The sequence below is a fragment of the Montipora foliosa genome, chromosome 6 (genome assembly GCF_036669935.1).
Source record: "Montipora foliosa isolate CH-2021 chromosome 6, ASM3666993v2, whole genome shotgun sequence".
Lineage (NCBI taxonomy): Eukaryota > Metazoa > Cnidaria > Anthozoa > Scleractinia > Acroporidae > Montipora > Montipora foliosa.
In genome coordinates this window covers 71,319,950-71,334,949 of record NC_090874.1, presented here as the reverse complement: position 1 = coordinate 71,334,949, position 15,000 = coordinate 71,319,950, and the positions used below count along the sequence as shown (strand labels likewise).

General features: G+C 37.1%; 2 protein-coding genes across 4 annotated transcripts in view; one reads left to right on the top strand and one right to left on the bottom strand.

Annotated features, from left to right (window-relative positions):
• Nucleotides 1-10,318, bottom strand: part of LOC138008327 (gamma-tubulin complex component 2-like) — a 41,914-nt gene extending 31,596 nt beyond the window's left edge. For both annotated transcript variants that reach the window (XM_068855633.1, XM_068855634.1), the window contains exons 1-10: nt 10,169-10,318; nt 8,211-8,286; nt 7,998-8,089; nt 7,294-7,351; nt 3,525-3,680; nt 3,061-3,163; nt 1,808-1,902; nt 1,611-1,685; nt 828-909; nt 332-409 (exon numbers count right to left, since the gene is read on the bottom strand). In XM_068855633.1, coding sequence (XP_068711734.1) covers nt 332-409; nt 828-909; nt 1,611-1,685; nt 1,808-1,902; nt 3,061-3,163; nt 3,525-3,680; nt 7,294-7,351; nt 7,998-8,089; nt 8,211-8,286; nt 10,169-10,221 — 868 coding nt within the window. In that variant the 5' untranslated portion in view covers nt 10,222-10,318. The remainder of the gene's footprint in view (nt 1-331; nt 410-827; nt 910-1,610; nt 1,686-1,807; nt 1,903-3,060; nt 3,164-3,524; nt 3,681-7,293; nt 7,352-7,997; nt 8,090-8,210; nt 8,287-10,168) is intronic.
• Nucleotides 10,319-10,369: 51 nt separating this feature from the next.
• LOC138008328 (methyl-CpG-binding domain protein 4-like) lies at nt 10,370-13,807 on the top strand. Of its 2 annotated transcripts, none has more exons than XM_068855637.1 (2): nt 10,370-11,376; nt 13,506-13,807. In XM_068855637.1, the coding sequence occupies exons 1-2, from the start codon at nt 10,437-10,439 to the stop codon at nt 13,748-13,750; spliced, it is 1,185 nt and encodes a 394-aa protein (XP_068711738.1). In that variant the 5' UTR covers nt 10,370-10,436; the 3' UTR covers nt 13,751-13,807. The 2 variants fall into 2 exon arrangements, with proteins under 2 accessions (XP_068711738.1, XP_068711739.1); XM_068855638.1 differs by having other exon boundaries at nt 10,370-11,387; nt 13,506-13,695.
• Nucleotides 13,808-15,000: the final 1,193 nt, after the last annotated feature.

Below are 15,000 nucleotides of genomic sequence, written 5' to 3'. Positions count from 1 at the left end.
CGTGGAGTGATGATTAAAACAACTTATGTTTGGCACGTTTCGAAGCAGCAAGGATAACAAATGTGTTTAAAATAGCATTTTAGCAGATATTTGACAATTTTAATGTGAATCTCCATAAAAACGAGGGATTCCTAACTTATATTCTGTGTATTCCTATTCCGGAATACGGTCAATCGAACGCACCCTTTAATAGTTTCTTCACATTGGCTTATTGATCTTACAGTATCATAATCTGTATTTCTGAAATTCAAAAGAATGATTGGTAGTAAATTACATAATTATTATTTGTACAACTGCTACATGTAAGCTTGAGACAAACAAATACATGTACCTTCCATGAATCTGCAGATGGTGGAGTAATGTGAGCACACAGGCAAGATTCTTTGTACCAGCTCCAGCATTGACATTTCTAACAATTAAAAACTTAAGGTGATACATCTGTAAAACTTTAAAATGAAATCTTAATGACCGTCACAAACTCTCATTAATGGGGACATAGTTTTTGAGTGAATCTAGCTGTTGTTAACCCTTTCACCCCCGAGGGTTCCCCATTGACGAGTAAAATCGTCTGGCGTTAGACAGAGTATTAAAAATCTATAAGTGGCACTCTTGGGAGTGAAAGGGTTAATATTCCAAAAATAGAAATTAAAATGGAACATTTCTGTATATCTCCAAAAAATAAAATAAAATAATAATAATAATAATAATAATAATAATAATAATAATAATAATAATACTGTATAAACAGTGCTCAATGATCAAAAATCTTCATAATATGTAATAATTGGAAGATAATAACATTAAAGACAGTGTAAGCAATACATTACCAAGAGTCTTGTCAATAGTAAAACTCCTTGGGTTAAACTTGTCTTTGAGAGGCTTCACCAGAAGGTACTTCCCTTCCACACCCTAAAAAGAAATTATTGCAAAGAATATTCTAATGATGCTAAACTTTAAAAAGGTTGGATTTACAGTCACATTTAAGGACAGTGCCTACTAATTCAAAGGTATTTTTCCCCAGTTTATGATTAAGCAGGAAATGTTACTACCAATATTTAAATCCAAAAAGTAAATTGGGGGTAACCACACGTTAATAAATTAATAATTTTTTCAAAATAAGATTATTCGTGAATAATAATTATTTGTAAAAAGCTCTAATTAAAAATACAAAGCAATGTATGGCGTTCTTTCTCAAATTGAAGATTAATTATCTCTCAAAAATGCATGGTTACGCTCAGTTTTCTTTTTGGATACCAAGAGTACTTAGTACTAAGATCTACTTTCTCTGAATACATGTAGTTTCACACCACGCAAAAATAATTAATATCCCTGTATTAGTAAGCATCACCGATAAGAAAGCCGAGTATATATCTCGAGATGTGCAGAACGTATGCGCAATAACAGTAGTACTAGGCACCGTCCTTAAAAATAAACTAATAATAATTATTCTGACTTTCGGCTATGGGCCAAATGAATAAAGTCTCACACATAAAGTACAGTATCCCTGCATTGTGCATATACTGAACACAATCTGAAATGAACCAGATTACTCTACGTAATTAATAATTATTATTATTATAATTATAAGTTGACCACGCATTGCAGCTCACCATCATTAGAAATAAAAGATCCTCTACAATGGCCAATTCTTGCATAGGTAAAGGCAAAGTTCCCACTGACATAGGCTACAAAAAAGAAACACACTTTTTTTAATCCAATGGAAGATGAATTTGGACAATGCTACTCAAAATAATTTTTAACTATCCAAGAAAATTATTTACAATAGTCTTGGAATATATCAACTCACAACTGTAGAGGAGTTTATGACACTTGCTTCAGTCACATAATCTCTGCTCAAGTAAGGACGCTGACTCACCCAGGAGGGTGTTGGTGGTAAATTTCCTGTCAAAAGGCAAAGAAAGTTTTATAATTGCAAAAATAATACAACAAAAATATAAATAAATTATCTTCTTTAATTAAAGTGCAAGTGCTCAGGTAACAAGCAAATGATTATTATAAAAAAGTTCATCAGCACTCCATTATAAAAATTAATCTGAAATAAACAATTTAAAGGAGTCACAAAATGGTTAATGTAAGCTAGAACTCATAACCAGGAAGCAGTTCCTTGGTCTTGCAAGAGGAGGACCATGGAAATGTTAGTTGATGTCTGAGAAGGCATGGAACCATACGCACTGAAAATGGAGGATGCACAAGACAGGCACCAATGGAGAAGGGTGATACAGAATCCCTGACCTGCCAGTAATGGCAGAAGTTAAGGCAGCTAGTTGGCTTGTTACAAAGCATGGCAGAGTTCAATATGCGAGCAATAAAGACAAATCCAGCTTAAGGTCAGAATAATGGTTAATTTAAATTTAATCTGAATGCAACCACAAGCAAAATCTATTAATGATCTCCCAAAAGCAAAATCTAATCATCCCCCAAAGCCTGTTACCATTGATACATGTACCTGACAGGTCAAATAAAATTTTTATCGTTTCATCATCACATGCACTATAAAATTCTTGCTCAGAATTTGGCAATATTATTCTTTTCACAATGTTATTAAAAACCAAATTTTAAAAATAGGCAGATATTACTGTAACAGTTAATGCACAGAGACCCTTCATCATTTGATTATTTTATTGTGAAGACCGCACACTGGTGGCTCAGTTGGTTGAGTACCGGGCTGCTTCGACTCAGGCTGCACCAAAACGCAGGGTCTTTAAATAACTGCAGTGGGGAAAATATTCTGCCTTATTTGTAACAACATCTGCAAATGGTTAGACTTTCCAGCTATAGTCTTCTCAGCTAAGGATGATAAACCATTGGCCACGTCTCAACCTGTGCGACGTAAAAAACAATCCACACACTATTTGCAAAGAATAGGGCATGGAGTTCCTGGTGTTGTAGTATGTCTTCTGTTGTGTGTCATACAGAAACTCTAAAACCAAAGACAGTGTAAGATAAACTCATAATTATGATATTATGATATGATATGATATGAATGATATGATGTAAGAATGAATCAAGTGTATTTTTTAGAGAAGTCTGTCCTCATACCAGCTCTCTTGGCTTGCTTCTCTCGCAAGGCTTTCAGTACTGCTTCTGGGTTTGAGCCAGACTGACTGGCACTACTTGTTACCGTTGCAAGTTTGGTACGAAGCTATGGGGAGAAGACAAAATTAATACAAAAAGATCATATATACGAAAATATTATGATTTTTCAAAAACAAAGAGGTACACATATGTACTTATTCGACTACAATTTTAGCCAATAATTATTACAGTACCTGTTTTGTTCCAAAAAGCATACCACATAGAACTAAAGGGGTTTTGACTATTCATGTAAAAGCTTGCCAGCTGGTCAATTTTCATTTTAAAGGCTACAGTGAGTATTATTTTTCTGAATTTACTTCACCCAAGGCAAGCAAATAATTAATACAGTAGTTCATATTTCCATCAAGAGTACACAACCATGACTTCCATGACACATACAAGTACAAATTTCTCTCTTGGGTACTCACCTCATTAACTTCGTGCTGTGACATAGTTCCCGACGCAGGCAAACTATCCAGTACAGCCTCTGCAGCTGCTGAAGCACTTATCTTTGCACCACTGGTTATGGCCCCAAGACGCGCCCTATAACGGTCCTTTGAGTTCTTTTCAAGAAAAGTCAACATCTAAAAAATTAATATGGCAATACTTTAATGCTGGCAAAGATAAGTTAACATCAAGCTCATACACACCTGTAAGACCAGCAGTTTCATTCCAAGCTTGTTTTTAAACAAGCTTAAAATATTAAAATATTAAAATTATAATAAAATAAAGTATTAGAATAAAGGGAAGTACCCCCTCTAGTTTGCAGGGAGGGTTAATTAATTTTTTTAGTGTATTACAGTACCACTCGAAACTATTAGTGCATTTGCATGCGGTGAAAAGTGAAACCGCGCTATCGGGGAGACATGTTGACGAGGGGTCGAGCTTGGTTTGATTTCTGTTTTCTCCTAAATGAGATTGGTGACCTATCCTTTTTTGGCATGATTTTATTATCTTACTCCTCCTCTTTGTATTGTAAAATAATTTAAACAATTTACATTAGAAAAAAAAGTTGCAGGGAAAAAAGTATTCGTAGCCAGCATTCGTGGACACAAAATGGTCTCCTCCAGCTCACAAACCCGAGGAATATTTGTTGTCAGTGCCTTTTCAAGATGTGTGCCTGTGCCATATATACAAACATTAAATTTTTCCTTTTGAACAATACAATACACCTGCTTTGTTATTTCAAGAATTACATCAAAGCTGTGCTTCTTAATTGTTCCTGCAAAACATAGCGTGAACGGATGGAACAAACTTGTCCTTGATATATAGATGAAGTTGCAATGATTAAATGAGTAACTTGAGCAAGCTATATCTCCCAAACGAGCTTGGTGACCTATTTTTTTAATTGCACCTTTCAAGTCACCATAATGTAGGGAACAATCGAGAAAAGTTTTAAGAAAATCTTATGACAACTTCTATTACTAAGGAATCCCCTTAACCGAGTTTTCCTTTTAGGGTCAAGAGCTGGTAAAACATGAAACCACTGAGGGTTCTTCTACTGAGTTTATCGGGTATCGGATGCCACAGCAGGAGCACAATGACTTCACAAGCCATCAACAAAAGTGTCTCAGGTGTTTTCAATACTTGGATTGGTTGTGTAAATGGACGCCATGCGAAAAATTTTAAATACTGGCATTTCCTGACAAACGTTTGATGACTGATGCCTTGTGAATAACATTGTGCTGTCATTTTGCTCGTGCTGCGGCATCTGATACCCGATAAAATCAATAGAAGAACCCTCTGCCGTTTCACGTCTTACCAGCTCTGATCCTGACACTTAAAATTGCTTAAACAAAATTTTTTTATCGTAAACTACATTTACTAAGCTTTCTTCTGATGTATAGTTTGTTAGGATTTTATTGAAACTAGCACGCATACAAACTTTTTCCTGAAGGACTCTCGCGAAGGTGGGAAGTAACCTTAACTGGTGACCCAGGGATTACATGTGTCTACTTTGGGCGGGAACATTGCTATTGATCCGGTCCGAGTTTTGTCGATCCGATCCGGTCTGGTCCGGTCCGGTCCGGTCCGGTCCGGTCCAGTCCAATCCCATCCAGTCCAGTCCAATCCAATCCTGGTTTTGCCAACCGCCAGAATATGCAGATTTCTTTCATTGATAGCATCTGCTCCAAATAAAAGCATACTGCGTCCTCTCTTAACCACGTAAATCAACTGGAAAAAATCTAGGTGAAACCTCGGCTTTCGGTTAGTGTAGATGAGGTTTTACCTCGGTCAAACTGCAGATTGAATCTTCGATTTCACCTAGTCAGAACCGCGGCAAATGCACAAATAGTTGCGAGCGGTAATGTACATCATCCTAGGGTTTGGCATTCCTGTCTCACAGTTTTTTTTTTGTTGCCTTTACTTTTCCTGCAAATCTGCAGATTTGAACCTACTATTGCAGATTTTACCCCAAGTATGCCTTGCCATTGTAAGAGGTGGAAACTATCACAAACATTGCTGATATATGTGGCTGCAAAAATTCGTATTTCTTCAGTGAGCAGTGTCAGGTCTTCAAATGACAACTCTCTTGTCAGCTATCCCATGCGCATGAAGCTCAGCCTCATTCAGAACTTTTGCCAATTCATTGAACCCCCCTACCCAGGCTGTTTACGGTTGGTTTTGAAGATATGTTTCTTAATATTGGAGTAAGTAAATAATTACAGTACCGTGCAAAAAAAAAGTTGACCGTCTCGACTCGATCCTCGCGAGAATCAAGGATCGAGAATCGAGTCGAGGATCGAGACTTGATTCACTTGAAACCAAACTCCATCCTCGACATTCGATTCGCGCAAAATCACCGACGCGAAACCTTGTCAATTATTCACACTCGATTCAACTTTCGCGAAAGCGTTACTCCTCGATTTTAAATAACAACAGGAACTGTTTATTAAGAAAACGAGGTAGCGGCTATCGTTCCTGTGAGTTCTCTCTTCAAACTCCAATCCATAAAAGCAAAACAAGGAGCTTTACCGCGTGATGGATTTTATGGTGAATGGAATGTAAATTTCCATAGTAAACATTGAGAAATATTTGCATATGGCGCGCCCGCCAAGTAACGCAACGATTCATGTATTTTTACATCTCTTCTTAAGTGCAATGATCTGAAGGAAAATTCTCGGTTTTCACATGACGTCACGGCCGCCATGTTGGAGCCCCTAAACAAAGAAACGGCGGCCATGTTGGAGCCCCGACCAAATCCTCCGGGAATTCAACTCTATTATTATGCAAACGATTTCTTTTGTTTTCATTGAAAAACATGGCTGTTGATCACGTGAGTGAAAACCAACAATTATAGTGATGGTCGAATCTTGGTGCTAGACTTGTTCAAAGTTATCAAGTTTCATTCTTTGAAAAACAAAAACCATAGTGCGAAGCATTGAAATACTATGAGTGGTATCACTTCTCGGTGTTGATTTCTTTAGGAAAATTAACATATATTACTCTAGAAGATATACATGGTCGTATTGGGATGGTAAAAAGGGAGTTTGATGACTTGAGAAAAACGCAAACCGTTTAAGTATGCTCTCAATCGCTCGCGCCTCGGAAGGTAAGACATGACATACATGTATTAGTGGCAAATCAATATCAAACTATCAAACTTTTATTTCCATAATAACTCAAAGGGTTTATACTGTGACGGTTTCAAAGACTTAAGACTTGGCTACGGTCCAATGAGTTTTAGCACCTGCTTTAGGAGTCGATCCCATGGGCAGGTACCCTCAGGTACTTTCCTACAGTGTCTTGGTTATATTGGGCCCCTTCTCGACCTCCCTTAGGCTAATTTTAACGCGCAAGTTCCTGAGGTCTTCAGTTTGAATGTTTAATAATTGCAAGTTAACCCATTCACACCTCATACACCCTAGGATGCCCTCCATTGACCAGTAGAATCTACTGGCGTTAGACAGAGTACATGTAACTAGTGTCAAGCTCAGGGAACAATGGGTTAATGCAAGAACTGTTCGTATGAAAAAGACTGTCTATAGCAAGCCAACCCACAAAATGATTGGTTTTCTTCCCTGTTAATGGTTTTTAATAAACAACTTTGACCACCTCACCTAACAATTTAAATTGTACATTAAAGGTTTCTAGTTCATCATAATTATTATTATGAACCAGGAATCCTACCACTGGGGGGAGGGGGGGTTAAAATGACTCGGCAAAATAAGTTTGTTTTTTGTTGGACATCCACACCTGTTTATCTTCTGCTAGTCGAGACAGCATGTATACCAAAGGATCAAGCTCCCTGACACTGAAATTAAGATCATAGATACCACGATAAAAAGCTCATATTGACATGTATTCAAAGTTAATCCCATAAAGCAGTACAGTATTTTATTGTGTATAGAGAGTGAAGCAAAGATCTGATTGCTTGAAAGGTCCATTTCTACATATTCACAGTTATGGCCTAATGTAATTGACAGTTGACGTTTGCGTTATTGTTAGGTCAGAAGATCTAGAAGTAGCAGATTTTTCTGTCTGATCGCCAATTACAACAAGAATCATCATTTTAAAATGATAAATAATTATAAATTAAATCCTTTCCTTTTACAAAGTAAGTTAAATGATTGAACTTTTGTTGTGCTCTAAAACCTTTCATCATGTCAATGCTTAATTGAACAGAGCACTTAAGCGATTGTGATTTCTTTGTACACAAATTGGCTTTAAAATCTTGCAGAACTTAAAAAAAAAACAAGAAAAACTAAACAAAACCCAATGGGACAATTTTCCCAAGTGCTGTCCAATGCCCTAGGCAAGCTGCATTATTTGAATGATTTAAAATTCTGATTTATTAATTGATTGTACAAGTCGTGATTCCCAACAGTAAAAGAAAGAACATTAAAAATAGCATCATTATTTTGCAATTGCCGGAGTAAATTAAAATAATTTCACTCAACTTTTTAGATTTCAGTTCATCATATTTCCTTAAGAAATCTCTGGGTGTGGTGCTTGTCTCAGCAATTTTTCGTTTAGCTGCATGGGCTGAGACCTGGCAGTCAAGGAAAAAACGTGATTTGAAAAATAATGTTATACTGTTCAACATTCATATAAGCGTTCTAATACATGTACTGTACAATAGCCTTTTTTTAACCAAAAAATGTTTCACTAACCTGAGTTGTTACATAAGGGGTCAAGTTCTTTGTCAATATTTCAGCATAAACTTCAGGGCCATCACCACTACTAGCTCTGTATATATAAGCAAGAATTAAATTAAATTGTTAATCAACTCACATTTTCACACTCTCTTGATTTTGTACTAATTACTGTATATTATAAAACAATAAAAAATCAAAGAAAGTAAAGGTATTTTTAGCGGAGTTCCATGCGCACATTTTGGCATAATTAAATTATTTTGGTAAGAAAATAAAAAATTATGGTAAATATGGTAACCCATCTATGTGAGAAAAATTGGTTTTGGTCACACCCCTCTGTGTATGTCAATGTGACCAGTATCACATGACCACATCACCGGCTCAAGTACATGTATCAATACTTGTGCCCAACATGGCAGCCACAATACTCCAGCTAGTTTACAGCGTACATCTTTGATATGGGCATCCATGTTAGGCCAATTGACACCTGTCAAAACAAGGTATCTGCTGACCAGTGTCACATGATCATATCACAGGCTCAAGTTTAGAGCTTGTTGAGCTGGGTCAGCTGTTTTTTTTAAGTTGAATGCTGACCAGGTACATGTACTTGGTTTGGATTGGATCACAGGCTCAAGACAGGTTAACTTATTGTTCGAACAAATAGCCTGCGAGCTCCACTTTTAGGCTTGGCTAAATCTATATATCATAAAAACTGGGTCCACAGGGGTCAAAGTACATGTAGCCAGGATGTAACAAATAGATAATTTTGATAGTCAATAAAAATTGATTGTTGTCAATATATGTTTCTAAGATAATTTTGATAGTCAACAACAATAATATTGATAAATGTCGATTAAAATCAATACTGATCAATCAACAAATATGGGGAGTCAATAAAAAATCGATCACTCAATTTCTTGTGATCATCGGCATTCAGCCTTTGATGGAATTTTAATCTTAAGTTCGATTTTGATTGATTTCAATCAACAAGTATGAGAGATGGCTGAACGAAAGGGGAGTGGTACATACATTGCATTCTTAGTGTGTGCAGCAACGTCTAATGGGTATTACTTTGGCCACCTTTACTCACCCCAGGATAAGGGCTTTTCATACTTTTGGCCAATTAAGTTGTCGCGGAGGTGGGGAATTTGACTCATTTTTTCAGAAAATGTCAAAATCCCCACCCCATGCCCGAACCTCTCCCCCCCCCCCCCCAAATCGATCAGAGAAGAAACACTTTAAATCGTTTTTCATCATGATAAATGTTTCATTCTACATCCAGTAACAAATCTTTTGGTTGCCCACTTTGTTTACTTAACTTTATTTTTATATGGATTTCCTTCAAACTGTTTCACTTCCATTAATTTCGAGGCTGATTAATAACCTTGTGATTATCGACTTTTATTGACAAATTTAACTTGTCTAATGACAATTATTGACTTATCAATTACTTTTTTGGACAATCGACTTTTATCAATTTAATTTGTTACACCCTGATGTAGCAGATGCCTTCAACTTGGCCATGCACAGCAAACCAGAAAGGTTACAAATTACTGTACCATAAGGAGATTGACAAATTAATTTAAATCAATCCACCATAAGGTTTGAAATATGAAAATTAAACCTTGAATGATTTCCTCGATATAAGCTTAATTTAGTGCAAATAGTAAAGAAGCTAAGAGCTTGGTGCAATTGCAAATGGTCACAACTATCAAACTTAAATATTATGTGGCTTCATGTGTCTATTCACGCCTGTCAAGGAAATTTAACAAATTACTTAGAGGTCCAAGGACACCTCAAGAAAAAGTAACGAAGATTTTTGGAGAGAGCTTAACTTTAAAAAGTTTTAAGAAAGAAAACGGTACCCCACGGCCGGTTAAGCTCATATCTATTAAGTAAAACCTTTATAAGACTTCATTTAAATTCCTACAAAAAAACACTAAAACTTTTGTTCAGCAATAATCCCAGTTACCTACCCTAGCAAGCTCAAAAGCTCTGATACGTGATGATGTATCCTAAATTCACTCATCTTTCCTTCCCTATGAAGAGAAACTTAAAAATGCTTGAAAATACAAAACAAAAAAACAATGCACACATGAATGATTGCCGCCATTTTACGAAGCAGAGCAACTTCCATCCGCGTGAGCCTGAGCACCAACTTGGGCCCAGGGCTTTGTACGCTTCAAGATGGCAAGTTGATCGTGTCGAAAAACATTGTTCGCGTCGGTGAAAATAGAAATTTCTATGTCGGGAGGTAAAAGCACAGTATTTTCTTGTGATTTTGGAATAACAGGATGGAGGAAAATAATTACCCAGAGGAAGAGTGGTAAAACGAAAGGACGATACGATGTTTACATTGTCAATCCAGACGGACGGAGATTTCGCTCTCGTGTGGAACTTCAGCGCTTTATGTCAGCTGAACAAAGTGATTTTTCGCTTGTCGATGTCGATTTCAAGGTTCCAAAGCTTTCTTCGGAACTAGATTCACCACAAGAAAATCAAATGCTTTGTGGAAGTGATAAATCTAGAACAGTAGTGGAAGAAACAGAAGGAGAATACACGCAACTGAAGAGGAAACAACGGGATCCGGATTTGTCACCTTATTTTTCATTAATCAACAAACGCTTTAGCTCACAAAGGGGACAATATGCTACTGCGAAGAGACGAAGAAGAAGTCTATGTAAGGATATAAGCAAACGCGAGGTCAAACGACAGCGATTTTCAGACTGGAGCGAAGTAAAAACATCGACAAGCGCACGTAAAATAAAATTGGCGCGAAACCAAGCGTGTTGTAATAAAAAACATTTAAAGCTCTCAGCAAGACGTAGGGAAATCGAAGAATCTGTACAAACAGAGACTATGAATTCGGCTTCTAATGCAAATCGTCTAAAGCAAGAATCTCCTGATTGGGATCTTGATAATTCCACGAGTGGTTATTTCGGATCGAAAATTTCGAAATCGCGGTCCAATTCGGAAGCTAGCGCTGCCTCAAATTGGATCCCTCCTAAATCTCCTTACAATTTAATTCAAGAAAGCTTATTTCATGATCCATGGAAGTTACTTATAGCTACCATATTTCTGAACAGAACAAGCGGAGCAAAGGCTATTCCAATCCTTTGGGAATTTTTCAAGAGGTTTCCAACTCCTGAAGTGACAAGAAGTGCTGACTGGAAACAAATCGCAGGTGGATTCCTTGTATGATATATATATATATATATTTCTCAAACTCATTAATAATTCGTAAGCCAAAAACAAAAGAAATCACTACCGTGAAGGAAGTTTGGATATGTGGTCTTAATTAGCATAAACTTTTGCCAACTTTGATCCCAAATATCTCCTAAAATACTGATTCCCTTGAGAAGCAACATCAAACACTCGAAAGAGTGTCAAATCAGATATCCAACCTCCTCGAAATCGGTTAAAAAACGCAGTCTTTGGCCTCGTTTTTCAACTTGCTTCTCGGTGTTCGGATATCCGATGAAACACTCCTCGTGTTTGATATATGTATGTTACGTAAAGTGTGTAAAGCAGTTCGCAAACCATGTCTGTTCTTATCCCAAAGCATGTCCACTAGGAAATTTGTTTGAATAAGTCTTTCATATGATTTAAAGTGCAATTAAGTGTGGGTGAAGTAAAGAAAGAAATCATATGCAACAATGCCAGTGGTTAAGGTAAGCCCAGAAGAAGGTGGACTTATGGAACCAAATGCAAAAGCTAAAACAAAAATATGAAAAAATTTTGGAGGAGTATCAAAGCATTTAAACAGGTCTTGAATGGTAACTTTGTAAGTTTTAAAGTGCTACTATAATGATGAAAGAATCACTTCCCTTTTCCTTCAGATTTTGCAAGTGTGTTTGCTGAACACCTGACTGTTTACTTTGAGTGCAAGTTTTGGATTTCATGGTCCACCGTTACTCGCATTACTTTGAAACTGACCAATTCAGGGCTCGAAATTGCAACCAATACAGTCGCATTTGCGACTAAATTTTTCCCCTTGCGACTAAAATATCTGGAGAAGTCGCAAATTTGCAACGTGTTGTCACCTTCGCTCTTTCGAAACAAAAGGGTTAGCAGTTGCCATTTTGCTGCTACTTTTGCTAAAATAAATAAATGACAAAATTATTTTGTTTCACACTGTGAATTTCTCTGAAGATAGCGTAATTATAGAGTAATTTAGCTGCGATGTTACGTGCACAGCTCCATTCCTTCGATCATTCGCCATTTGTAGCGGTTTCTTTACACAAGTATTGCGGGCTCATATTTTTTTGCTAAACCGCTGACAACACAATGCAGCGCGGCGATTTTGCGACTAAAATTTGCGAAATTGCAACTACATTTTCGTATCTTGTCGCAAAATTGCGACTGGATTTTTTCGTTAATTTCGAGCCCTGCAATTGGACCTCAGATGGTTGGATCTAGGGAAAAGTGGCGTCATTTACTCACTATCTTAAAATTGCAGTGTGTAAATGCAAAACAAATTTAGAAGTCTGAAAGTGTGAAACTCTGTTGCTGCATATTGATTCAGCCGCTTGTACACACATATTGCATTCTTTATTAAACTAGTGAGTCTTTGACATCACTTTCTCTTCGATCCAGCTCTCTCAAGATTTAAAGTTAGTAATGGTGGACAATGAAATAAGAAAACCTTCATTAAAATAAACAAATCAGTCACTTAGTGTTTAGTTAACCCATTGACTCTTGAACTAACCCCAATTGAAGACCAAAATTGTCTGGCATTAGAGTAAAATCTGTTAAGTCTCTCTACTAGGAGTCAATGCGTTAACGAGTGGATGTAGAGGTTGTCAACCCATTGACAAGCAAAATTGTCTTGCCTTAGAGTACCGGTAACATCTATTAAAGCCCTGTCTACACTAGGAATTTTTATGTGGCAATTTTTATTCACTCGTGTAGATGAGGAAATTTTTTGGCCAATTTTTATGTGACAGATGCACTTCCTGAAAAGCTGGCGTGTTAGCTTTGTATGAAACAAATAAAAGTTGTGAAATACAAAAATTGCTTGCACAGACGACTTGTCACATACATGTGTGCCAAATTCCTGCCTTTTAGTGAGCGCCACTGGAGAACCACCAGGCAACCTCGCCTTGTTTCTGCTTCATCTCTGTTGTCCAAAGGCATTGCTTACTAACTTAACTGCAAATTGTCAACTTCAATATTATTTGTTGTGCGATCTACGCAATTAAAATCATAAAAATTGCTTGTGTGGATGGGGCTTAAGTCTCACTCCTTGGAGTCAATGGGTAAACCTGTAGAATGTTGCTCACATGTTATTGTTTTACTTTACTGTTTACTTAGAGCTCATTCAGACCCTGGGACTTCATGAGAAAAGGGCAAAGATTATCATAAGATTTTCAGAGGAGTTTTTATCTAAAGATTGGAATTCTCCAAAAGAGTTACATGGCATTGGAAAGTATGGAGATGATTCCTATCGCATTTTTTGTGTTGGAGAATGGAAGAATGTGAAACCCAATGATCACAAGCTAAACTTTTATCATGCATGGCTCTGGGAACAAGAACAACAGGGAGTCTTGAAAAAATAGCAATGATGTCAATGTACTGACTTCAACTTTGTAAAACCTTTTCAAATGCAGTCACCCTCACAAGCAAAGATCTCAGACTCTGATTTAAGATCTTTATAGAAAAAAATGCACCAACTCTTCCTCTTCAACTTGTCATGAAAAAGGTTCAAAAGCAATACAAATATGTTTGGGACAAATGCAGCAGAAATTTACTTTTTAATTGTCTTTGAAAGATCAGAAAACGGGACATATTTTGGTCCAGGACTGGACATAGAGGGGGAATTGGTTTAATTCCAGGTTGATGCCATGTTGCAAACAACTTTTCATGGATGTTTTTTTGATAGGTAGACAATATGTTGGTACAAATGATAGAACCATAATATGTTTATATTACAAGTAGCGACCTGGCACCTAATATTGGTATATTGAGCATTCAATGAAAAATAATATATATGCTTGATGATCACTTGGGCGAAATGAGCCTTTCAAAGGAGTTTGTGTTCCAAGATCTGAGGGAACCCCAAGAGCGAGCTGCTTGGAAAAATATTACTTCATAATCCTGATTGTCTCCCTCGTCCAGTTATTAGCGACCTTCAGATTGGAGTACGAGTTCTCGATCTGAGCATTCGCATTGCAAAAATTTTCGTTCTGTCAACATAATGCGCATGCCCAGTACAGAAAACGTTCTTGTACTCCAATCTGCAGGTCGCTATAGTGACCTTCACACTGAACGAGTACGAGTTTTCTCATTCTCGTACCCAGAGCACGCTGTTCTTTTGGTCAGCGCCAAGAACACGGACTCTGGTAGGTACATCACCATACATGATGTACCTACCCACTGAATCCATTCTTGTTCCCGGTAAAGACTTGTTTCCATATCTCAAAGTGCCCTTGGACGTGAGGTGAATGCTAAATTATACATCTGAATGCTAACAGTTAAGCCTAAATATTGTTTTAGGCTCAATTAGGCCTAAGGTTAGCATTTCTAAGGGGTTTGGGCTTTTTCAACATTTACATTGTAACCATTTTACACTGACCGATTCCAGTGATTTAATTTCATTCCAAGGCACCTCACGTCCAAGGGCACTGGAAACAAGTCTTTACCCTTGTTCCCAGAGTCCACTTTTTTTTTTTTGGCCAAAGTAGGAAGGGCGCGAATTGTGAACTTCCAGCTCTTCTGCACATTCTCAGAAATTTGAAACCGTAACGGTCGTCAACAGTTACAGCATTTTACCTTTACCACCACTGCACGTGTTTTTGGCGGTGGCCAG